Source organism: Balaenoptera acutorostrata, chromosome 3 (genome assembly GCF_949987535.1).
Source record: "Balaenoptera acutorostrata chromosome 3, mBalAcu1.1, whole genome shotgun sequence".
NCBI lineage: Eukaryota > Metazoa > Chordata > Mammalia > Artiodactyla > Balaenopteridae > Balaenoptera > Balaenoptera acutorostrata.
The window spans coordinates 637,609-664,024 of NC_080066.1; the positions used below are offsets into that span (position 1 = coordinate 637,609).

Consider the following 26,416-nt stretch of genomic DNA (forward strand, 5'->3'; position numbering starts at 1 on the left):
TGAACACACTTTCTTAGTAAATAAACACCATAGTCCAAGTTTAACACACCGTTATAACAATAAGGGAATTTAGTCAACATTTTCAAAAACATATCATCCAGGTATCAATGTAATTAATTTTCCATTAGTTTGATCTTCTCTTTCAAATAGAAGGGTGACTTCTTAAAAAAAAATTAACCTTAGAAGTTATGTTTCCGCTAAAGAAAGTCGAGGCGAGTGAGAGCCAGGGAAGCAGAGCTGGCCTGCATACCTCTGAGGCACATTCCTGCAATGTCGCCACGACCGGGATTAGCATGTCTTCACGGGAAGTCTTCAGTAACCGCGCCAACAAAGGGATGCCCCCGGCTCGCCGAATGGCTTCCTTGTTCGCGCAGCTCTTGCTGCAGCTCCACAGCGCCAGCGCCCCGCAGCGGGCCACCTCCCCATCGCGGGCCTCATGCAGGCCCGGCTGGGCAGGCTCTGCGGAGGGCTGCCTGCAGTCAAGCAGAGCGACCTAGAGGACAGATCCACACAGCATAAGCGGGAAGCTTCGAGACGAGACTTAACCCAGCCCGCGGTCGCTGCAGGGTTGCCACCAAGCTCCCCTCCCTCAGAAGTACGAATCCTTGAAGAAATTAACTTTCGTGCCACACAGCAGTCAAAGAAACAAACAGAAGCTTCGAAACACCTTCGTCCAGATTTGGCAGCTTTTACATTTCCTTCCCACAAGGGATTTAATCCCCCCGCGAGAGTATTTTCTTAATACAGCGCTAACGTTGACATTAGTAAGATTTGTAAAGCTCACCCTCATCCCTGGTATCTCAGAAAAGTAGGCTCCCTAACGCCAGGAGAACTTTCCGGTGAGAGCTGAATGGCCTGAACGCTCTTAAAACCACGAGGCCTCTTTGGAGGACGTGGCCCTCCCCCTGCACTACCGAAACCAACTAAACCAAACGCACAGCAGCCGGGATCCTTGCTCTTCTCTGCAGTAACCAAAGTCCCTGAAGCCCCTGAGGGAGAGGCAATTTACACGCACCAGCAGGGTGGCCGGGGAGGAAGTGAAGCCAGCCTTCCCAGAGCTGTCTTAATCCCACGCATAACCAGAGACCAGATCCCATGGATACTGCCCACTTAACCACGGCCACCGTTTAGAAGGCAGGAGCCCGGACTGAGTCACAGATTCCTAACTCCAAACTCCTGCAGAGAGGACACGGATTTGCAGCAGGAGGACACTCATGGTCTAGTTAGCTGTGGCCCAAGGACGGGGTGAGGACGATTTACACAGCTTCCAGGTAACCACCAGGCCCAAGACAGCAAGAAAATGGGCTTGAACACAGGTAAGACAGTCTGAAAGTACCTGCCTATGTACTAGTTACTCCCTCATTATCTGTACAAAGTCCAAACTCCGTAGCTCTTGGACAAGACTGTGTGATGCCCACGGTCCTCAACCTTTGTCTCTCAGGACTCAGCCCACCTCACCCAAGGTCTGGCCACGTTACACCACTTAGTTTCCAAACATTCAGTGCTGTTTCCCAGCTCTGGGCCTTTACCAACATGGCTTCATCTTCTTTAAACGCTTTTGCCTGATGTGTCTGCCTGATAGATATCTGCTCACCTTTCAAGACTCAAGAAAGGTGACATCTCCTCTCTCCAGCCTCTCTTTTTAAAAAGAAAAAAATTATTTAAAAAAATTTTCTCCCTATCCTAGTTAATTAACTAATTCATTTAAATTTTTAAATTTTTCATTGAAGTATAGTTGATTTACAATTTTGCTAATTTTGCTATTATTTAAAATTAAATTAAAATGTATGTCATTATTTTGATTAGATGACTGTAACTGTCCAAACTCCAGGCCCCTAAACATGACGCGTAAGATGTCCATAAAAACATACGCCAGGGCTCTGTCTTTCATTCTTATGGGAGTAGTTTCAGCGGACAGCCACGTCAGCCTACCATACGATCTCATTATTTAGGCAGGACAATGATAATCCCTGTAATAACGACCTTTTCCCCCCAACGTTTTATTATGAAAATGTTCAAACACACACAAAGGCTGAAAGAATGCAGCAACATCCACATACCCACCACCTGGATTCTCTAATTAACATTCTTCCACGTCTGTTTTATCACATAGCTAACTATCTATTCATCCATCTATCCAGCCATAAGTCCACCTTGTTTTTGAGGCAAATGATTATAAGGTATAGTGCTCTACAGATTACAGGTGGATAAAGTGAACACAGAATCTCTTTCAGTAAATTTCTGAACATGTTTCACTGTGTACTTATTCACATTAAATCCATATTAATTCGATAGATAGTTATTAACTGTTTGTATGTGTGAGGTCCTGGGCGAGGTGCTGAGGGTGACACTAAGATGAGTAAGACACGTCTCTCATCTTCAGGAACTTAAAGTAGGCAAGTGGTGACAATCCAGCGGGATAAAAGCCGTGGCAGCGACTCAAGATCCAGTGAGGATACAAATGCACTTCCATGCTGCACTTCATAAAGATCCCTCCTGCTGTGGCAGGGGCACTGAGCCTACTTTTTTCTGTCAGCGATAGTTACTGAAATAATCATTTTTTCCGAATATAAAAGTAATACACAACAAACTGGCAAATGTAGAAAAGTAGGAAGGAAATTTGGTAGTCATTTCAGAGAAAACCCCTGATGAACGATTTTGTGTATTTATTTCAAGTGATTTTTCTATACTTGTTAGCTCTGGGCTTTAAAAGTTGGGATCATGGGTGTCATCAGTTTTTAATCCTGTTATGATTTTATAGAATATTAAACATTCCATGTTACTGTATAAACTTCCAAAACACAATACTGACAGCTGACAGTGGATGCTTCTTATGGATATGACGCGTATTATTTCACTAACCTCATACTGTAAGACACGCTGTTTTCAGTTGTCACTCCTGTAAGTAGCAGTGAGATGAGTAAGTGCCTGCAGCTCTGAGTGACTGCCTCCATGGAGGACACCTCCTCATAGTGAGGTCCCCACAGCAGAGGACACGGGCTACCAGACGGTGTTCCACTGCAGAGGGTCTCACCACCCTCTCTTTTTTCCTTTTTTAACGTTCTATTTTATACTGCAGTACAGTTGATTAACCGTGTTGTGATAGTTTCGGACCGAGTGAAGGAAGTCGCCACCCTCTTACCAACGCCGCCCACACACACGAATGTATCCCTACCTATGGGATACGTAAAAAGTACTTCTATTTGTTTAAATTTGTATTTCTTTGAAAAAGGAGGTTGAACATGTTTTTTGGCTACTTGCCAATGTAAATACACAAAAATAATTTTCAAGGACACGTTACACAGAAAGAAGATTCCCAGAGCACGCCCGGTGGTTATTTGATGCCCGGGAGGGGCCGGGAAGGACAGCGGGGCACCCGCCGCCATGAGTGGCACTTACTCACCAGTTTGGTGATGCCCCCGTGGCGTCTCACCGCCCGCCAGGCTCTCCTAAACTTGGCGACGTTCGCAATTGTCTCAGCTGCCAAACATTTCAGGCTCTTATGTGGAGAGTCAAGAATATTAACCATGACGGGCAAGCCCCCAAGGTCAACAATATTACGTCTGATTTGAGGATTATGGCTGATTTCCTTCAGGATTTTTAATGAACCAATCTAAACGAGAAGAAAAAGTTATAGATGAATGGGTGCTTAATGCATAACCAGTGCTATATTTTTTAAAAATTCCAAGCCTACCTAAAATCCTTCCCCAATTAAGTTTTTTAAGGGAACAGTTTCTATTCCCAGGTGTTATACATATTCCCCCCGCATTTTCCTTCAATTAAGTAAACAAACGTTCATCATTTAAGAAGCACATGCTAGTGGAAAAGAGCCAAAAGAGAAGGAAGAAAAGCAGAGAGTTGACAAGAGCAGCTAATAGCTAATAGCAGAAGCGGGATGTCAGTAATAATAAAGACAAGAAACAAGCGGCGGGAAGGGCAGACGCGCAGCACTAAGAAGAGAAGCAGGTGAAGGTGTGAACAAGGCTCCTCATCCACCGTGATCCAGCCACTCACCTTACATTTGACTTCATCTGTCTCAAGTAAATTTATTAAAACTTCAAGGCCTCCAACATCCCTGATCGCCAACTGGCAGGTCTCTTGCGCTAAGTTGAAGTCCTTCATTGAACACAATGCAATCACTGTAGCCGTCTGATTTCCTCCCTGCAAAGACGCAAGGCCACAGGAAGGTTAAATAAGCTCACGCTCCCACAGAAATTTGCTAAAGGGTGATGAATCCATGAACCGGGAAGTATGTGTCCCCCTACACAGCATGTTCAATTCTTTTAAATTCTCTGAGTGGATTATAATTTGTTAAATGAATCATGCAGAGCTGAAGCACAAGAAAGCCGTGCAGGGCGTCATAAAATATTGCTCCAGTCGAGAGTCACCATGTAAAGGTGGTCTGTCTGCTTTAAACAGCTGCGACATTAGGTGGTATTAGGATATTAAATAGAGCCAGGGGCTGAGCCTTGAGAGATGGTCCGAGGAACGTGAGTTTTATGTGGAGGTAACAGGCAGTCCCTGAACTGTGTACTCCGCAATGCAAACCGTGTCTGACAATTATTCTTACACATGTACACAGAACAGTCTGGGACAGAGGAAACCTGGGGAAAGCAAAGCCACGTGGGAAGCAGCACAGCCATCCACACTGGGACCGAGAGTAAGTGGAGTGAGGCCGCGGGGCTGAGAAAGAGAAGGTAGTTCCATTAAACCCGGGGACTGACCGATGGGTGGACTGAAGGGGAAGAAAGACAGTTTCACTGCCGTGAACGAAACACTGGCCCACCAACATGCAAATCAGCGTCTGTTTAGCTAATCACCACAAGTGAAGAGTAGTGGGGAATTGCTTTTTAAAAGAATCCAAGAGATTCAAAAATTTTTAACGATTGATCGGTGAATCAGGCCTGCCAGGAAATTAAATCAGAATTCATTGCAGGAATTCTTAAGCAATGTCCACTGATCATTAACGCTTTGAAAATCTTTGAAGAACACAGCATAGTACATATTACTTCTACTGCTATTGAGAGTGGTTGGTAAATAAGAGTCCCCAAAATAGTTCATAAGACACAAAAGCAACATTTCTAATGGAGCCAAGAATAAACTATTTTTGTAAAAGGTGTTCATTAACAACAGCCCTGGATTTCTACCTCAAAACATAGTAGCAATGGCCTCAAATAAACCTCTCTTTTTTGAGGGAAGACACCTTCAAATTATATTTATTATCATTTGCAAATCGTTACTTTATATTGCTATATATTACATACATGTGTATGTAGATAGATAGACTTAGCATAAAAAATGGAAATTATCTTCAAGCTACCCACCCCCTCCTTCATATCACACAAATGCACACATGTCAATCCTTTTGTGAATTCAACACAATGTGTTTCTTTTGACATAAGAAACTAAAGTGGGATCAGTAGAGGGTGAGCATCAGAAAGCGAAGAAGGAAACGCTTAGGCTCAGACGTCCTACTAACTCCTTTCCAGAACACTCCTTCCACTTCTCTAAAAATGCTATGAGCGCCATTTCTGCTTTCAATCTAACTTTCCCTCTGGGTACTCTAGGCCGTCCTCCATACTCAAGATTAAGTTTAGAATGACAAGAGCCTTAATTTTGTTACTTACATTTAAAATAATAAGTTTTGTTCTTATAGCTTTTAGCATCCTTTTCTCGATATCAAGAGACATTTCAACACCAACGATTTCCCCACAGTGGGTTTTAAAACATAACGCAATACACCCTCTGTCACTGCTGTCAGACACAGGATCCCGCACGCCAGCACCTCTTAGAAAAAGGCAGATATTCTGTAAACCATAAGGAAGAGTCTAAGTGCTAACCATAATTAATTAAGGCAAATAATACAGAAAAAAGAAAAGCAAAGAAAATAAGGGAAACAAGTCATTAAACAAGGCTCTTTTTCGGAATTTAAATGGAGAGAGGAGGCAGAAGGATCCTCCCGGGGCACCTGTGGGAACAGAGGTGGGCTCCTACATTAAAGGTTTGAAATGGAAGCCGAGGGTCTCAGGTCGAGAAGGTTCTTGAGACAGTAGCTCCAGACTCAAGCACAAGCAGGAGGCGAGAAGTCGTCCAACGGCACTTCCGCCCCCCAGGCCACTCCCTGGACAGGCATGCTCTGTCCTGACGTTCGCGGTCGCACGTGACGGAGGACCTTCTTGACCCCTATGCCTGCGTTCTAGCTTCTGTGATGACAGCACTTTTCTACTTAGACACTCAGCACAAGCTTTGCTTCCTAGTTCAAGTGCTTTTCACTTGTCTCTTGTAGACTATTCCCACCTTTTGAGTTTTATTTCATTATTGACACTGCAACTGACGACATACATTTTTAAAAGTCATGTAACTGCAGCTGATGCCCAAAAGGTAAGACCCTGTATTTTGCTGAATTATCTCTAGGCCAATTTTGAAGCCAAATGATGGAAAATTTACATTTATCGTTAAGAAGTTAGATCCTTATAGAAAAAGTATTTTTTTTCTGTAAATCATCAGCTTTTTCTGAAAATCTGGAAACATATTCATAGGCTTGAGGGATTTTTTTAGAACAGTTTTTTATGAGGGTAAGTTAGTTTTTCCACATTTCAGGATTTACTTCTACTCTTGTCACTGACCACGCTCCCCAAAGGATTATAAATCTTTCAGAATGAATACCAGCGGATGGGAGCCAAAATATTCAATGTACAGAGCCACAAATGTTAGCCAATTGCTATTCTTTAAATACCAGCTATGTCAAAGGATTTTCAAATGTCCGTTCTACTTTGACCAGATGCCGTAAACATCTTACTGAAGAGAAGTAGTGCAAATATGCAAATATGCTCCTTTTCAATTAAATCTCCCCTGAGAATGTAATTAGTTGCCAATACTTATTTTCACATTTTATCACGCATTTGCATTTGTGAGGTTTTAAGAGCTGGAGAAAAACGCAGTAAAATATTATTTTACTAGCTTCTGAAGGGTTTTGAAGAATGCTTCCAATAAGCTTTTCTACGTCTTAAATTAATGCAATTCTTTTGCTAGCTGTCCTCCATCCCCTACTGCTTCTCAGACATCTCCAGGCTCTACCGGCCTTTGGATATTTTACCAGCTCAGGTTCCTTTCCACGACCAGGAGGCCGACGTTCATGGTTGCGATCACGCTTCAAACATGCCGCGATCAGACGAATGTTGCTTTCTCTCGCTTTTCTCAAAATTTCTTCTTAAAAGATGAATAGAGGACATTTTAAAAAAATAATGTTTTTCCTGGATTTAAATAAAATATTTGAAATAAAGAAGTATTACCCTATCCGGTGTATAGAGTAATCCCCTCCCCTTACTGCTGATAAGGAAGAAATAAACATGACCAAGCTGAGATGAAGCACGGACGCAAGAGTAGAACAGGGAGAAAGCTGCCTGAGATCACTTCTGTATTCTTTCATTCAACAAATTTGCTTCCTATTTACTTAACTATTTGCCGAGTCCGATGCCAGGCCCTAGAGACATCCTGGTAAACAAAAACAGACGTGGTCTTTGCTTTTATGGAGCTCACAGTTCGGCGGAGAAGAACGATTTTAATTTTTTAAAGCCCATCCCAATAAATGGAAATTTTAAGTCCAAGAGGTGCCAGAAGGGAGAGGGGCAGAGGGCCAGGGAAACCCACAACGGGGGCTTTAACTGGGCCGGGGCGTCAGGGAAGTTTCGCCGGAGGAGAGAAGCCTGGGCGGAGGTCTGGACACAGAGCGGGAGGAGGCGGCCAGCGCGATGGAAGGCCGCAGTCAAAGGAGTGGCGCGGCCACGTGGGTGAGGCCAGGAGGAGGCCGGCGGCCGAGGTGAGCTGACAGGCCAGGTGGGCCACACGACCTGCTGGGCCAGAGGCCAGGCTGAGCACTTTCGCCTTTAGTTCACAACAGACAGAAAATATTCAAGGGTGGTTGGCCTGGGGGGAAGGAGAGGGCTACCGGGGGGCTGACTACGTTCCTGCAGATCCCTGCGGCTGCAGAGGCCCCTGGCTGGAGCCGGCCGGCGTGGACAGGTGAGACCACTCAGATTACTGCAGGAATCCGGGGCAGGGGACAGGGGGCTGGCAGGCCGAGGGGACCCATCACGTGTCCGAGTAACTCGGTTCCGAAAAGGGTGCCAGAAGCTAGGAGACGGCAGTGTGATGGCAAGCACGCTCACAGGGCCGTCCTTCCGGGCGTCCTGTCGGACCCAGTGTAGACGGGATGGCAGGCAGAGGTGCGATGGGGGACAGAGGTCTCCTTCCCCTGTTCCCCACTGTCTGCGGTCAGGGGGCAGCGGGTGAGACCCGGTGAGGGGACACAGCCATCACAGCCGTCCAGCTGGCTCTCAGTGTTCTCAGCATTTTTTCCTCCAAACATGCCACTCATAGAGCAAGAGCCGTGAACCCTGCCAACGGCTGTTCATTAATGATGACGGAGGGGCTGGCGTCCAGCGCAGAGCTTGGCTCGGAGATGCGCTGCATCCCTCAGGAGTAGAAATGGTAGAGTCAGAGCTCCAAGTGAGTGGCATAGAACCACGTAAGTCAAGCTAGTAAAATATATTGCTTTGCCTTCGGTTTACGTGCAAGCCAATTTTAGGCTGATAATTCAGCACTCATAAACCTAGGGCTCAAGAGATGAGACCAGAAGGAAACTCCAAGGAAAAAGAGAAGATACTGTTCCAGAAGAAAAAAGAAATTAGACTCAGATTGTTGGACTGCAGGCTTGCTAAGAATTTTTTTTTTTTTTTTTTAAATCAGGACTGGGTAAGGAACAATTCAAGGGTTCCCTACACATTCTTTTTTTTTTTTTTTTTTTTTTTTTTTTTAAGGATTTTTTTCTTATTTATTTATTTATTTATTTATTTATTTATTTATTTATTTATTTATTTTTTGGCTGTGTTGGGTCTTCGGTTCGTGCGAGGGCTTTCTCCAGTTGCGGCAAGCGGGGGCCACTCTTCATCGCGGTGCGGGGACCGCTCTTCATCGCGGTGCGCGGGCCTTTCTCTATCGCGGCCCCTCCCGTCGCGGGGCACAGGCCCCAGACGCGCAGGCTCAGCAATTGTGGCTCACGGGCCCAGCTGCTCCGCGGCACGTGGGATCTTCCCAGACCAGGGCTCGAACCCGTGTCCCCTGCATTGGCAGGCAGATGCTCAACCGCTGCGCCACCAGGGAAGCCCCCTGACCCATTCTTTTTAAACCACCACGGAACGCATGGAACATTTACAGAGACTGATGATCTACTGGAGTGTTACGGCAATGGTGAAAAATTGGTAGGAAATACAAGAGCCTTTCTAAAAAGATTCAGGAGAATGAACTGAATAATTATGATAATTAATAAAAATATCTCAGTAAAGTGACTGGATACGAGGGTAACTGGATATTCAAAAATGAGTAACTCTCCATACACTAAGAGTAACAAATCAAAATATGTAATTTGAAAAAAGTTCCCATCCCAGTATTGGCAAAATAATAATAGTAAAAATATCTATGAGTGAATCTCACAAGAAATGTGTTGTAAATATATGGGGGAAAAGCTATTAAGTTTTACTGAAGTATATAAAAGATTAAATAAATGAATGGTCGTACCATGTTCCTGAATAGGATAATTCAATGTTATTAAAATTGCAATTTATCCAGAAATAATTTACAAATTAATGTAAGCCAACCAAAATCCCAACAGCGTTTTTTAGATTTTTTTAAAATTTGATTCTCAAGATGATCTGGAATGGAAAATATGCAAAAAGTAATTTAAAATATTTTAAGAAAACTCTCTGGCCAATCAAATATTAAAATATACCAAAGCTATAGTAATTAAACAGCATGGGAACATCCAAATAAATCAATGTAACAGAGAAAGATCTGGAAACAAGCTCTTACAAATGAAATGACAATATTTGATAAAAGTAGCATCTCCAATCACTGGAGGAAAGAATGGGGGAGCCAGTCATCTGGCTTTGACATATGACAAGCGCAGAGGAATTATTTGCACGTAAAAAACAAAGGATTAATTTGCATCAAGGATCAAAAGACAAACAACCACATAGGAAAATAGGCAAGGTATACAATACAATGGCTACTTGACGTATGAAAAAATTTATGAACCTCACTAGCAATGAGGAATAGGTAAATTCACATAAGACACATTTCCCCCCTATTAAACAAACAAACAAAAAAAGACTGCAGATTAGAATTTGTAACAGTTAATCTCAATCCTAGGTGAGCAACTTTAATACTCTGGGGAGATTTTAAAGACCATCAATGCCCAGACCCCATTCCAAACCAATTCAATTAAAACGTCCATGAATGGTACCTGGGCACCAGGGTCTTTGTTTTGTTTTTAAGAGCCGGGCTGATTTCACTCTGTATCTGAGGTTAAAACCTTTGGTATATTACTGATAGAGTGTAAACTGATGCTTGCTTTCTTTAGGGAGTATCAAAAAATTTTTTACATAAACCAAGCTTGGTTGATCACTTTTCACTATTTCCCTCTGAAATTTAAAAAAAAAATTAATGCAGTACTTAAACCTTACTGTGCATATATTCTTTTTTTTTAACACAGCTCTACTGAGGTATAATTGATATACAAAAATACTACACATATTTGATGTATACAATTTGATGAGTGTGAACATATGCACGTACCTGTGAAACCACGACCACAATCAAGACAATAAACATACCCCGCACCTCCCAAAGTTTCTTTATACCTCCCCCTTTTTTGTCTGTTAATAACACTTATCGTGAGATCTGCCCTCTTAAATTTTTTAAGTGCACAAACAGCATTATTAACTATAGGTACTGTGTTGTATGGCAGATCTAGAGCTTATTCATCTTGCACAACTGACCTTTTATACCCATTGAACAACTGCCCATTAGAACTATCAACATTCGAAATGTGCCTACTCTTTGACCCAAGCAGTTCCATTTCAAAGAATCCATCCTATGGAAATAGTGCACATATCCAAAGCATATGTAAAAATATTTGCTGCAGCATTGTTGTAATTACATGATTTGGGGAGACAACCTAAAAACTTATCAATAAGGGAACTGTTAAATAAATTACTGATTTATGTATAATGAAATACTATGGAGCAATTAAAAGGAGTAAGGCTGATATGAAAGATCACCAAGACAGAGCATTAAACACAAAAGGTACAATGTAGAATCACAGTCTGACTTCACTTTATGTATAAAAATCACATATGTGTATGTATACAAACAAACATGTGGAAGGGGGCTTTCACTTTTATTCCCTTGCATGGCTCGAATAATTACAATGAGCCTATGTTAATGCATTATGTTATAATACTTTAATATTTTAAATAATACAGAGGCGAGTAAAGGGTGGACCAGAAGAGGAACACAAGCTTCCGTGACGCTCTGCGTGTCACAGAAATATCAGGAGGCCACAGCCAGCCAGACCAAGAGCTGGGTTAGGATCTACAGCCCTTGTCAGCAGGAATCTCAAAGGCCAGTGGACCAAAAAGGGACAAAAGATTTATAGACATATATAAAATGAAACATCATTTATACCAAATCTGGTACCTCTCACTCCTCGACCCTTATACTTAGAAATTCTTCAGCATGCAAACTTCTGTAACAGGACTTGAATATGTGTTTTTAAAATAAAAAGTAAAGCAGCCTAGTGCATTAAATAAATTGGGAACTAGGCAAGGCTTCTTTTCTCTATTTAGCCTCTCAAATAAATTTGGGGGGAAAGCATGCTTCGAGGAATAAAAACTATTTTTGTTGCAAATACATCAGGCAACAAATTCCCTGAAAAGATCTATTACATTTTCAGATCATTACATTAAATTGCCTTAGATATCAACATTCTTTATAGTCAGAAATCTTAATGAGTAGCTAGACAGCAGTGAGAAGGCACTAATTATGCTCTAACTGGACTAGTTAATAGTATGTGTCCATGAAGAAGTGAATGGAGTTAAAGCTTAAGAGCCCTTCCTAGAGATTTTTCATATTGTCATTTTTCAGTAGTTAAGCTGATGTGGTCGTATAATGCTGGCTAGGGGAGGTATACACTGTTACGATTCAATAGTGTATGTATCATAATCATCTAATTATCTTTGCTTTTTCTCTACTTCTCTTTATTTATGATAGCCAAGAGGCAAAGCTAGTTTAAAGCTCAGAACTGAAAACAAGTTACTGTTGTATTTGTAGAGCATGGATTCCCCTTTGGAGATGAGGCCCTCCATCACTCCCACCATCTCCTCTGTAATAAAAATCAAAGAGGACTAATCCTTTCTTAGTGGGCATTATAAACATACAAGTCACACACATCTGAATAAGTAAAATTCTTATTTAAGAAAATGTAAGGGGCTTCCCTGGTGGTGCAGTGGTTGAGAATCTGCCTGCCAATGCAGGGGACACGGGTTTGAGCCCTGGTCTGGGAAGATCCCACATGCCGCGGAGCAACTGGGCCCGTGAGCCACAACTACTGAGCCTGCGCGTCTGGAGCCTGTGCTCCGCAACGAGAGAGGCCGCGATAGTGAGAGGCCCGCGCACCGCGATGAAGAGAGGCCCCCGCTTGCCGCAACTAGAAAAAGCCCTCGCACAGAAACGAAGACCCAACACAGCCAAAAATAAATAAATAAATAAATAATTTTAAAAAAAAAAAGAAAATGTAAGTGCAGACTCTACTTGAGTAGAAATTTCATTAGAAGATGGAACTTAAATATCTTCTGATTAGTAACAGGTAATTTTTTTTCAGTACAAAAGTCCTCCAACTCTTTTAGTCTTAGAGACTATTTTTAAAATTAACTACATCAGTGTAACAACATATGTATTAACTTAAAGGTTGTTTCTCAGGAAAGTGGTTCTAATTTTTCTTAACTACTGGAGTTCATCTGGCTGCATAAGCAGTAACCATTGTTTTCCATTTTTGAAAGATTCTTCTTAACAATAATAACACTGCACTATCACATTCTTCTCCATCTCTTTAAGTAAACACCTAGTGCACTCTGCTACTGCCTCCCAAAACTGAACGCTGAATTCCTTTGTGAAGAAGTGCTCCATGTGTAACTAGCCTCTGACTCAAACAGCAGAGAAAATAGGAATGTTCAACAGTGAGGCCTTCAGGCCCCCTGGGCCCTGAATTTCTGGACAGAGGGACAGAATAACCAGGCAACGAGCAATAAGCAGAGGCCCCTGGACGCCTTCCCGGCTCACAGCCACCTTCTGTGTGGCCTGGAGCGAAGTATTTCTCAGCTTTTCCACCAACGAAACAGGGATCACACTACCTGCCACTCCATACCCCAAACCCAAGTAATGGGAAAGCAATTAATTAACTGTAGTTGATTGCGAAGTACATCAAATTCCTCTGATGAAAAACCATATAACTCCCAATTACCACTTAGAAGAACCCCTTAACCAATTAAGGTCGTGTGCGTGTGTGCATGTATGTGTGTGTGTGTGTGTGTGTGTGTGTGTGTGTGTTTTCATCAGTTCGTGGAAGATCACGAAGGAACCGAGCCCCACAAAAGCAGTCTTTAACAAAGGTTTTCAAGTCTGAAAATGTCTTTGCCAAGACTGCCCCCCCAGAGAGGAAATCCAGAACGTTCCAGGAAGGGAGCCTGGAAAGTCTCTTCAGAAGCCTCCAGGGATTCCTGAGGTGACTCTCCTCTAGACGTCACTCTGAAGCAGAGCCCTGTCACTGCTGAGCTGCGGGCACCAGCAAGCACCTTCGCTTCTCACGGCCTGAGAATTCTGAGTGTGTGGATACGTAACAGAAGAAGAAATAGCAAGATCCCTGGCTCCCGTGAAAGGTGAAATCAACACAGGTTGGATCACACAGTATAAATCGGTGAGGCAGCACCCCTCACCAACACATTGTGGACGGGGGGAGAGGATTAATATGTGAGGCCCCTGCCACCGTGACCATAAGCTGTCACCCAGCAGTCCACGCCAGCCACTCTCCACTGACGGACCTGGGTTCAGATAACATCATCACCCCTCTAGAACTTGAAAACAAAGTTTGCCCCAGTATCATACTCCAGGCTGATACCACGTTTCTGAACTTACATTAAAAAGCCCATCTTTCCCCAGTCTTCATACCTGGCCTTCCCAGTGTTAGCGTGTAGGAACATTCAGTTGGAGGGAAAATTACTTTAAAAGTAAACGTTTTTCTCTTTTTGCTTCAAACTTTCCTAACTATTTATCTTCCTTCAATTAATCTTTTTAATCCACTAACTGGTTGCATAAAATTACCAAATAAGATGTTACTTTCTTTAAGATTAAAAAAAAAAAAAGCGAATGAAGCAACCTACTTATAAGATGGCAAACTAATATTTAAAGAAAGACTGCCCATTTAACATAAATATTTTGATCCATAAACACTGCCTTAGTTGTATGTGCTAGCTCAAGGGAGAGACAGCTACTTTCTGATGAGCTTTTCAGAGGTCACGTTCAATCATGAATTAAAAAAACCACAAACATGCCCACCTGCTCCACACTCCTTCCTAAGCCTTTCATTCCTCTGGGTCCCAAAATGGTAGCCCCATTTCTAATGAATAATTGGAGCTTCCATCCTTTATTTCCAACTATTGTACAGGCCTTTCTATTTGGACATTTCACTGTCTTCACACTTAAGCTGCCCCAAACCAGACCCCCCTCACAAACTGGCTGGCCTTCTCTCTTGGCCATTTCTTGGCTGCTCCCAAGGACACTGCCCTATTCCAAGTCCCCAACACACTCTATCAGGGCAACACGTCACTGGCTTCTGGTCTTCTCACTGGGATTCATTTTGCAAACCACCTGCTGCTGAACTCAGCTTTCTAAATGAATGCTTTCATCTTCCTGCTTCCCCAGGTGAGGAGGAGGTACACCTGGGGAAGTGGCCCCGGGGATGAACCCTGGATTCCTCCATTACTGCAGCAAGTACTCAGGAATAAGCCCAGCCGAACGATTAACATTATCCCAGCTGAGCCTGGAGCCGCCGGTGCAGATAGCTTATCCTCAAGTAACAGCCCTAAGAAATGCCTAGAGGGGAGATAAAGCATGATTCTAGACCCAGCCTCTGAGATCCCTTCAAACTGCCTAAAAGCTCACCAACCATTTTCTAGTCTCCTCAATTTTCTCTTGGATTTCCTGATCCTATAGTGTTAAATTCCATACGCAATCTACCTTCAACCCACATAGAAATGGATTCCCGCAGGCTTTCAACTATGGGTCCAGAGATTCATTCTTCAGTTTAAGGGTACTTACACTAAGGTGCATGAAGTGCAGATCTACTTATAATTATGACCTTTCAACATTTTATCTCGTGTCACTAAAGAGTACCTATTTACATTAATAATAATATTAGAATACTTGTGATGAAGAAATCCACCATTTCCAAACAACAAAAAATCCTCCAACTCTCCTCCTATTTCACAAAGGGGTTCTATACATTTCTGATTTAGAAGTGAGTGAAACTTACTGTGTTTTTAGAGAGACTCACAGTATTAGTGTGGGGTGCACGCCTTAACAACTGTCTCACCCAATCGCTGGGATGGATACAAAGCAAAATATTTTCATTGCAAGATTCTGAAGCAACCATGGACAGGGGAGAAAATAATATCCACAGAAAGCAGGCAAATGCAGCAAGGAAACAGTATGTCTACAAGGAGAAGGGGGGCAGGGGAAAGGGGAGAAAGGGGAGGAGGAGAAGGTGGGGAAAGACATCAACAGCAGAGGGAACAGAACGACTCAGGCTCAGAGGCAGGAAAAGCTGTTCTGAAGGACCTGAGAGTGAAGGACAGCCTGGCCCCTCGGGAGCCTTGTTCTGTCACCGTCCCTCCTGAGCAGAGGATGGACAGTCCTGTTTACTAGCAAGACACCCTGCAAGACACAGGAATGAGTTTAGTACGGTCTCTCCACTCAAGGAGCAGCTGATAAGACAGACAAGCTGTACTGTGAAAAGTAGCAGAAGGTAAGCGCAGAAGGCAGCGGAATAAGGAGTTTACTACTTCATTCAGAATTAGGGTACAGAGTCATCGGCTGTGCAGGGAAACAGAGGTTGGAAGGTTGGTGAGTAAAAATGCAGAGTATCCATTAGTTTAAAAATTAAATTGTGTCCTAAAACTCCAGATTAAAAGCATATATACAGATGCAAAACTTGCAAGTTGAAATGAACGCATGTCAAAGCCAAATAATTGAAGACTAAGTCCCTTTATGGTATGCCAAGACCTGAGCTCATAGCGCTGGATAAATACTAAGCTGGGTCATTCATCAACTTGTTTGGGTATTAATGAACGCATCAAAATTTTTCAACAATCACAGACATTGCTGCACTTGGAAAATGGTAAGTGGAGATTCAGGTCAACGTGAACGTTCCTCTGCTGGTTGAAATCTACATTTAAGGCATAATTTTGTAAATTACAACGTCAGGTGTATTATTTTGAGATTACCTAGAGACATTCAATTTTGCATTTCATAGACTTTTCATATCCTTTTGTGTCTCCACAGAAAAACATTTATCTGTGTTGAAAATCCTGAAATCATCGGTAGATATACTTTTTCTTTTATTGGCTATGTTAAGAATATTTACCTGTGGGAACTATAATAATTCCAAGCAATTTACTGTCTGGCCAAAAGTATCACATTTGCACACGATTTACTGATGGGTAACTTGTGCAAGCTTGAGTAGCACTTCATCAATACAGGCTTTCCTCAGCTGTTCCAGGACAGCACCAGTGCATCCCTTTTTGACCCACCATTATATGGATTTATCCTAAATAGCTGAAAAACGCAAGGCCGTGATTCAATAATGAGACCACCACGAGACACACTTAGCCGTGTTCACGGGGAGGGTACTGTGGAGAATGCTTCGCACCACCTACCCACTGTCTGCCCCATTAAGTCCTCGGGGAGGAAATTCTTTCTGCTCTTGGCACCAGGATCAGTTACACTCACTGGCAAGCGGGCTGTTTTTACCTTATGGTGGAAAAAGTCCCTCACTGTATTAACTCACTGTCTTTCTGCCTTTTACTGGTTGCTAGAACCTTAAAGCAAAAGCTGAGGACCACCTGTGCGTGTGGTAAAGACTCCCCCGCCTTACGCTGTCTATAATAACAGTATGCAACAGAAACAATTACCATTGCCAACAGGTGCTGAGCCCCTGGTGCTAAAGCACTTATGTGTGTCAGGTTTCATTTAATATTCATAATAATCCTAAATGCAGGCACTTTTATTTTGCCATCTTGACCCATGAGGAAACCAAAGCTTACAGAGGTCCGCCAGCACCCCAAGGCCGCTGAGTCACTGCGTGGCAGAAACCCGACTCAGCTGAAGTCTTTCTGACATTGAAGGTCATGCCTCTAACTGCTCCATTATTCTGCCTCCTGGCCTGGCTGATGCTTCTGCCCCCTTTGACTCTTTATTTCCTTTTACTAATGAAATAAAGTTAATAGACCAAAATTCTTTGCATAAACACCAGGGCTCTTCCAAACCTTCTTCCAGAGGCCATGTCCGAGCCCCAGTGCCTGTCTGGCTCAAGTGCTGGCTGGCAGAGATCTCTGCTGCCAGTTTTTCCCCAGAGGACACTTTCTTCATGAGTAGAGGCTACGGGCAGCCCTGCGGCTCGGGAAAGGACAGGCGGGTCTCCTGAGTCTGGACACTGCTGCCGTGTGTGCTGGGCTGGCCGCTGTGCTGACTGGCGGGTTTGTGCCCAAAGACCCCCGCCAAGGCCAGGACAGGATCATGGGGATGGAACGCCAGCCTATGCTCCACACGAGTGTTTCCAAATTCTGGCAGATACGAATCTTCCAGATTCCGGAATGAGAAACTGGAATTCCCAGAAATTGTCAGGAATTCCTGAAACCATGTTATTTCATATTTGTTCCTAAATTTTATTTACATGTTACTAAATAATAATGATGACCATAACAGTAAATTATTTCCATAATAAACAAGGGATCATTTATTTATGATAGAGATGCTAAAAATTTCAGAGGTTTTCTGTAAAAAAATCTATATATTGCAATAACATGTAAAAATGATCTCCACCTGTTATCTGGTAACAGAAAACATTAGGAGAACATTAACACAAAATAAATGCTAAATAAAAGCCATTTTAAAAATTGAAAGATGACATTAAAATATTTATAATTTATAAGATATTTTTAAAATACAATTTTAAAATATACAAAGCATTAATTGTCCTATCCAATAGTCTTGATTTTTGTTTCAGGACAAATATGCCAGATGTTAAAACATTTTTCTTTCATTTTGTATTGACATTGGTCAAATTGTTGACAGGCTTCCAAAAGCATAGCCAACTTAGGCGTTAGGGTTTGCATCATATATGCTCATTTCCTTTTTTAATGATGGAAATATTTTATCTGCCTGCCCTGATTCTGGTTGGGCCATTGAGATCTATGTTGTTTCTGCTAATTCAGATTTCAGATCACTTTCTGGGCTCATGATGCAGTGTTGCACAACCCACATTCACATCTTCCTCTCTTTGCATTTCTTATGTTAAATTACTTGGAAAGAACAAATTGTAATACATAATATATAAAATATAGTGAATATTCAAACACAAAACAATGCCCGGGTACATCCAAATGACGTACCATTCAGATCTCCTAGCAAGCTCACCAAGGCTACAGAGAATCACAGGTCAAAATTTCAAATTTAACGACTTACTTTGCTTTACAAATTTGTTATTTCTAGAACACCACTAATAGGACTTGTATAACGTATATGATGCATATTAGCGGATCATTTATGTTGGCAAGAATGACTTGCACATACACATTATTTAGAGCACGGCAGCAGCTACAAGCGAGGCTGACCGCCTGGGCTGTGACCACTTCACTCTTCCTGGTTCCTGCCCTGATGCCTGGAAATGTCTACCTTCACCTTTGATTCTGCTGCCAGAATTTTCTTTTTTTTAAAACTTTATTGAGGCATAACTGGCAAATATAATTGTATCTGATGTGTACAATGTGCTGATTTGATACCCACGTAAACTGTGGAATGATTACCGAGATAATCAACTGGTCTTGCTCTCCATGATGTCAGTAGATTTCTCTGAACCAGTAATGTCTTCAGGAAGATTATTAAATTTCATTTGTCATATTTTAATACTAACTTCCCATTTCCCATTTTCCCAATTTCTTGACTAATTTTTTTGGGATTCAGGATTCAGGAAAACAAAAAACTTTTTCTGAGAAGTGCTGAGAGTTGCCGCTGAGACTGTGTCCAACAGGCAAGCGGGCACATTTTTCTTTTAGGAAAAACTTTCTTGGCTTACTTACACCTACCAGACTGTTCATGCAGAGGGCCTTTGTTGAATTCACCAAAATGTGCATATAGGCTAGTTCACCTGTCAGCTTGGGATGAGCTCAAAGGCACAGGAAAAGTACCCTTTAGCAATTTAGGAGTCACATAAATATCTTTAACTATGCAAAGCTTAGCAAATGCAGGAGGACAAGATGAGGTAAGTCAAAATGTTGTTTTCACAAGTACTTCTGGGCTATCGCTTTAGACCCGGCCTCGCCATTTATCAATATCCACTATCCAATATCAGAAATGAATATTAATCTGGGCTTGGGTAAATCAGTTTCCTTGCCCCACCCCACATTCAAGGACTTAGATATTGATACACTGTTATGTGGGCCATTTATTTATTTATTATTATAAAATGTTTTCACACATGGGATATTACTTGAGAGTAATGGAAATGGACAAATACATATTTTAAGCACCTGCAATGTATCAGACACCACACCACATGTTTCAAATGTGTTTTCTCAGTCTTTAAAATAATCCTATAGTGGGTATTACTAATTTCACTCCACGGGTTGGGAAAATTAAGGCTCAAAACCGTAACTTTTCAACAGTCACATTGCTAGTAAGTGACACAACCCAGAATTTAGTCTAAGTCCAACTTCAAGACTCCTTGCTCTTTCCACTGCATCATACTGCAGATCATGAAATGGTGGCAAGTCACAGTATCTGACGGTTGCCATGGCCCGCTGCCCGCTCCCCAGCTAGGGGAGAGGGCTGGTACCTGGCAGCCCAGCTGCTCCATGAGGACGAACCTCACTATCCTCAGGGTAATAGGACCTTCCCCTGTGCACACTTAAGTAGTAACAGGGATACTTACTACCCTTACTTGAAAGAAATACATAGTCAACTTGGAAGCAGAACATACATTTTTAGGAAAAAATTTTAAATAAACATTGCAAACATAGTGCAAAAGGTTTCTCTCTCACCTTCAAATATTTCACCAGCTTCTGAATTTGCCAGTATTCTGATGGCAAATCTGCATTTGCTTCCTGAAGATGGTCAGGTGGTTCTTCATCTTCCTCACTCTCTGAGGAGCTCTCACTAATAATTTCCTCAATCTTTTCAGCACTCTTACTAAGAACAACAACAACAACGTATAATAAGTATGTTTATGCTACAGTATGGGCATGGTTATAATGTTGCTATTTCAGCAACATGTACATAAGCAATAGATAAGGTACCAACACCTTCTGAGTTCTGGAAGATCTTTGTTAATATCTATATGAGGAGGTGAGTAAACACGTCTCTGTAGCAGATACATTTCAGTATTACTGCAATGGGTGCAATAATAATAAAGAACATAGCAAGAAATGGCAAGGGTATTAGGTAAATGATCGAAGACTGCAACTCGTCATAGCAGTTAAATAACTTAACATGTGGTTATTTATATTTACATTTCTTTTATTTACTTACTTAAAATTGAATACAATTAAAAATTCAGTTCTTCAGTCACACTGGCCACATTGCAAGTGCTCAATAATCAAAGGTAGCTAGTGGCTACCGTACAGGACAGCTCGGAAATAAACCATTTCTATTCCTGCAGAAAGTTCAGTTGGGCAGTGCTGCCAGCGCCCCAAAGGGAAGGCATTTGTTCCCTTACCAAAGAGAGTTCACATTATTCCTCACTGCTCTAGAGGCTTCTAACTTGACATCAAGGTCACAGACACAGACTAGTTCACTCAAGCCCTTGGGAACATAGTGAATTCATCCTTATCTACCTTCTTTCTCTCCCTCCTTTTCTCTCTCCATCCCCCCAGGTGTTCTCTTCCATAAAACTCTTTCCTAGTCTTTTCCGTTTGGAAGCATAGTAGGAGGGTGGGTAATTGTCAAGTTTCATTATTTTTAAGGTTCTACCATTCTCTTAATTTCTCAAAGGTTTTTCAGCACAGAGAGCTCCAATTCTTGTACTTTCAAAAGTGCAGAATGGTGCAACCGTGCTCTCTGGGCCACAGTGGGGGGAAATCCTGAACTGAAGTGCCTGGAGCTGAGTTTCAGTTTTATCCAAAAGATGCCAGGAAACCTGCGTTGGTTAAAGAGGAAAATCTGGTAGATCGGGTCTACCTAAAAATGAAGTAAACCCCAATGTTCACTGCAGCATTATTTACAATAGCCAAGACATGGAAGCAAGCTAAGTGTCCATGGACAGATGAATGGATAAAGAAGACGTGATACATACATACAATGGAATATTAGTCATAAAAATAGAAGGAAATCCTGCCATTGGTGACAACCTGGGTGGACCTGGAGGGTATTATGCTAAGTGAAATCAGTCAGAGAAAGACAAATACTGTATGATTTCATTTATACGTGGAATCTAAAAATAGAAAACAAAAACAAAACAACAACCAAACTCATAGAAATCAGACTTGTGGTTACCAGAGGTGGAGGGAGGGAAATTGGGGGAAGGTGGTCAAACGCTACACACAGGTATCTGACGAATAAGTGCTGGGGATGTGGTGTTCGACGACATGACTACGCGAACACTGCTGTGTGGTGTATCTGAAAGTCGCTTAGAGAGTAAGTCTGAGGGTCCTCATCACAAGAAACAGAGTTATTTGCAACTACATAAGGGGATGTAAATTAACTGAGCCTACTGTAGTCTTTTCACAATACACGCATGTCAAGTCATAGGGTGCACCATAAGCTTATACAGAGCTGTATGTCAATTATATCTCAATAAAACTGAAAAAAGCCACACACATACATACACACACAAAGATATATCAGTTGTTTTTGTACATAGCTAAAGCAATGCAGAAAGGGCACGACATGACACTAAAGGCCGACATGAGAAAAGAGAAGTCTCAATTCAGTCACCTAAACTCACATCTAAAGAAACTAGAAAAAGAAGAGCAAAGCAAACCCAAAGAAAACAGAGAAAAGGAAATAATAAAGAGAAGAAATCAATAAAATTGAAAACAGAAAAATAACTTGAAAAATCTAGAAAAACAAAAAACTGCTTGTTGAAAAGATAATAAAACTGACAAAGCTCTAGCAAGACTGACAAAAAAATAGAAGACAAATTTCCAGTACCAGAAATGAATGAAACGTAGCATATCACTACAGATCCTGCTGACAACAAAAGGATAATATGAGAAAACTATAAACAACTGAACATTATTTTGACGATTTAGATAAAACGGACCAACTCCTTTAAAGGTACAAACTACCGTAACTTAACCAATATGAAGCACGTAATTTGAACAGCACTACAACTATTAATAGAATTAATTCATAATTTAAAAACTCAAAGCAAAAGTCTACAGTTCCAGATGATTTCACTGGAGAATTTTAACAGGCATAGAAGTACTAACACCAATTTTATACAATCTCTTCTAGAAAACAGATGAGAAGGGAACTCATTTTATGAAGCCTGATATCAAAACCAAAGTGCAAACAAAAACAAAACACTGTTATTGAATATCCCTCATGAGTATAGATGCAAATATTCTTAACATACTATTAAGCACACACAATTCAGCTATATATAAAAAGAATGAGCCCACCATGACCAAGTGGGGTTTATTCCAGGAATGCAAGGCTGATTCAGTATTCAAAAATCAGCCATTGTAATCCACCACAGTAACAGCCTAAAGAAGAAAAATGACATGACCGGGCTAGCAAAGAGAATCCAACAGCACACTAAAAGGATCATACACCATGATCAAGTGGGGTTTATTCCAGGAATGCAAGGATTCTTCAAAATATGCAAATCAATGAACGTGATACACCATATTAACAAATTGAAGGAGAAAAACCATATGATCATCTCAATAGATGCAGAGAAAGCTTTCGACAAAATTCAACACCTATTTATGATAAAAGCCCTGCAGAAAGCAGGCATAGAGGGAACTTTCCTCAACATAATAAAGGCCATATATGACAAACCCACAGCCAATATTGTCCTCAATGGTGAAAAACTGAAACCATTTCCAAGGTCAGGAACAAGACAAGGTTGCCCACTCTCACCACTATTATTCAACATAGTTTTGGAAGTTTTAGCCACAGCAATCAGAGAAGAAAAAGAAATAAAAGGAATCCAAATCGGAAAAGAAGAAGTAAAGCTGTCACTGTTTGCAGATGACATGATACTATACATAGAGAATCCTAAAGATGCTACCAGAAAACTACTAGAGCTAATCAATGAATTTAGTAAAGTAGCAGGATACAAAATTAATGCACAGAAATCTCTTGCATTCCTATACACTAATGATGAAAAATCTGAAAGTGAAATTAAGAAAACACTCCCATTTACCATTGCAACAAAAAGAATAAAATATCTAGGAATAAACCTACCCAAGGAGACAAAAGACCTATATGCAGAAAATTATAAGACACTGATGAAAGAAATTAAAGATAATACAAATGATGGAGAGATATACCATGTTCTTGGATGGGAAGAATCAACAATGTGAAAATGACTCTACTACCCAAAGCAATCTACAGATTCAATGCAATCCCTATCAAACTACCAATGGTATTTTTCACAGAACTAGAACAAAAAATTTCACAATTTGTATGGAAACACAAAAGACCCCGAATAGCAAAAGCAATCTTGAGAAAGAAAAATGGAGATGGAGGAATCAGGTTCCCTGACTTCAGACTATACTACAAAGCTACAGTAATCAAGACAGTATGGTACTGGCATAAAAACAGAAATATAGATCAATGGAACAGGAGAGAAAGCCCAGAGATAAACCCACGCACATATGGTCACCTTATCTTTCATAAAGGAGGCAAGCATATACAGTGGAGAAAAGACAGCCTCTTCAATAAGTGGTGCTGGGAGAACTGGACAGGTACATGTAAAAGTATGAAATTAGAACACTCCCTAACACCATATACAAAAATAAACTCAAAATGGATTAAAGACCTAAATGTAAGGCCAGACACTATCAAACTCTTAGAGGAAAACATAGGCAGAACACTCTATGACATAAATCACAGCAAGATCCTTTTTGACCCACCTCCTAGAGAAATGGAAATAAAACCAAAAATAAACAAATGGGACCTAATGAAACCTAAAAGCTTTTGCACAGCAAAGGAAACCATAAACAAGACCAGAAGACAACCCTCAGAATGGGAGAAAATATTTGCAAATGAAGCAACTGACAAAGGATTAATATCCAAAATTTACAAGCAGCTCATGCAGCTCAATAACAAAAAAACAAACAACCCAATCCAAAAATGGGCAGAAGACCTAAACAGACATTTCTCCAAAGAAGATATACAGATTGCCAACAAACACATGAAAGAATGCTCAACATCATTAATCATTAGAGAAATGTAAACCAAAACTACAATGAGATATCATCTCACACCGGTCAGAATGGCCATCATCAAAAAATCTAGAAACAATAAATGCTGGAGAGGGTGTGGAGAAAAGGGAGCACTCTTGCACTGCTGGTGGGAATGTAAGTTGATACAGCCACTATGGAGAAGAATATGGAGGTTCCTTAAAAAACTAAAAATAGAACTACCATAGGACCCAGCAATCCCACTACTGGGCATATACCCTGAGAAAACCATAATTCAAGAAGAGTCATGTACCACACTGTTCATTGCAGCTCTATTTACAATAGCCAGGACATGGAAGCAACCAAAGTGTCCATCATCGGATGAATGGATAAAGAAGATGTGGTACATATATACAATGGAATATTACTCAGCCATAAAAAGAAACAAAATTGAGTTATTTGTAGTGAGGTGGATGGAGTTAGAGTCTGTCATACAGAGTGAAGTAAGTCAGAAAGAGAAAAACAAATACAGTATGCTAACACATATATATGGAATCTAAGGGAAAAAAAAAAAGGTCATGAAGAACCTAGTGGCAAGACAGGAATAAAGACACAGACCTACTAGAGAATGGACTTGAGGACATGGGGAGGGGGAAGGCGAAGCTGTGACAAAGTGAGAGAGTGGCATGGACATATATACACTACTAAACGTAAAATAGATAGCTAGTGGGAAGCAGCCGCATAGCAAAGGGAGATCAGCTCGGTGCTTTGTGACCACCTAGAGGGGTGGGATAGGGAGGGTGGGAGGGAGGGAGATGCAAAAGGGAAGAGATATGGGAACATATGTATATGTATAACTGATTCACTTTGTTATAAAGCAGAAACTAATACACGATTGTAAAGCAATTATACTCCAATAAAGATGTTAAAAAAAAAACCAATATCTGTACAAAAACTATCATCATACTTTCTGGTGAAAGACTGAATGCTTTCCTCCTAAGATTGAGAAAAAGCAAGGACTTTGATCACTGATAGTCAACATAGTACTGGCGTTTCTACTTCTAGATGTAAATCTAACAAAACACGTACAGGACTTATATGCTGAAAACTATTACAAACTGCTGGTGAAAGAAATCAAAGGCTTAAATAAATAGGCATACAGTGTTCATGGATTGGCAGAGTCTACATAGTAAAGATATCAATTTTCTCAAAATTGATACAGAGTTTTAATGCAATTTCTATCAAAATCTTCAGTAAGTTTTTTCTGGTAGATATAGCAAGGTCATTCTAAAATTTATGTGGAAAGGAAAAAAGCTAGAATAGGTCAAAACGATTTTGGGAAGAAAAATAATGAAGTGAGAGGAATCACTTTACCAGATTTCAAGATTTACTATAGAGCTACAGTAATCAAGAATGTATGGTGTTGGCAAAGGGCTGGACATAAAAGTCAGCTGCACAGAATAAAGACCCAGAAATAGCCCCACACGAGTACACCCACCTGATTTTTGATTAAGGTGAAAAAGCAAGTCAAAGGTGGAAAGATAGCCTTTTCATCAAATGGTGCTAGAGAAACTGAACACCAATAGGTTAAAAAAAAAATGAATCTTGACCTAGGTCTCATACTTTATATAAAATTAACTCAAAATGGATCCCAGTTTTTAATATAAAATGTAGAATTATTAAACTTCTAGGAAGAAAACATTGGAGATAATCTTCAGGACCAAGGGCTTCATGACATCAAAGGCACAATCCGTAACAGAAAAAATTGATAAATCAGACTTCATCAAAACTAAAAATTGTTCTCTGAGAGGCCCTATTAAGAGGATGAAAAGACAAGTTACAGAAAGGGAGAAAATATTTGCAGACGACATATATAACCAAGGATATCCTGGATAGAT

The 26,416-nt window shown here is 41.0% G+C and overlaps 1 protein-coding gene across 5 annotated transcripts in view; it reads right to left on the minus strand.

Annotated features, from left to right (window-relative positions):
* ODAD2 (outer dynein arm docking complex subunit 2) overlaps positions 1 to 26,416 on the minus strand; it is a 243,746-nt gene that overhangs the window by 119,622 nt on the left and 97,708 nt on the right. For all 5 annotated transcript variants that reach the window (XM_057544609.1, XM_057544607.1, XM_057544606.1 and 2 more), the window contains 4 exons: positions 20,208 to 20,355; positions 4,015 to 4,161; positions 3,404 to 3,613; positions 251 to 493 (listed from right to left, as the gene is read on the minus strand). In XM_057544609.1, coding sequence (XP_057400592.1) covers positions 251 to 493; positions 3,404 to 3,613; positions 4,015 to 4,161; positions 20,208 to 20,355 — 748 coding nt within the window. The remainder of the gene's footprint in view (positions 1 to 250; positions 494 to 3,403; positions 3,614 to 4,014; positions 4,162 to 20,207; positions 20,356 to 26,416) is intronic.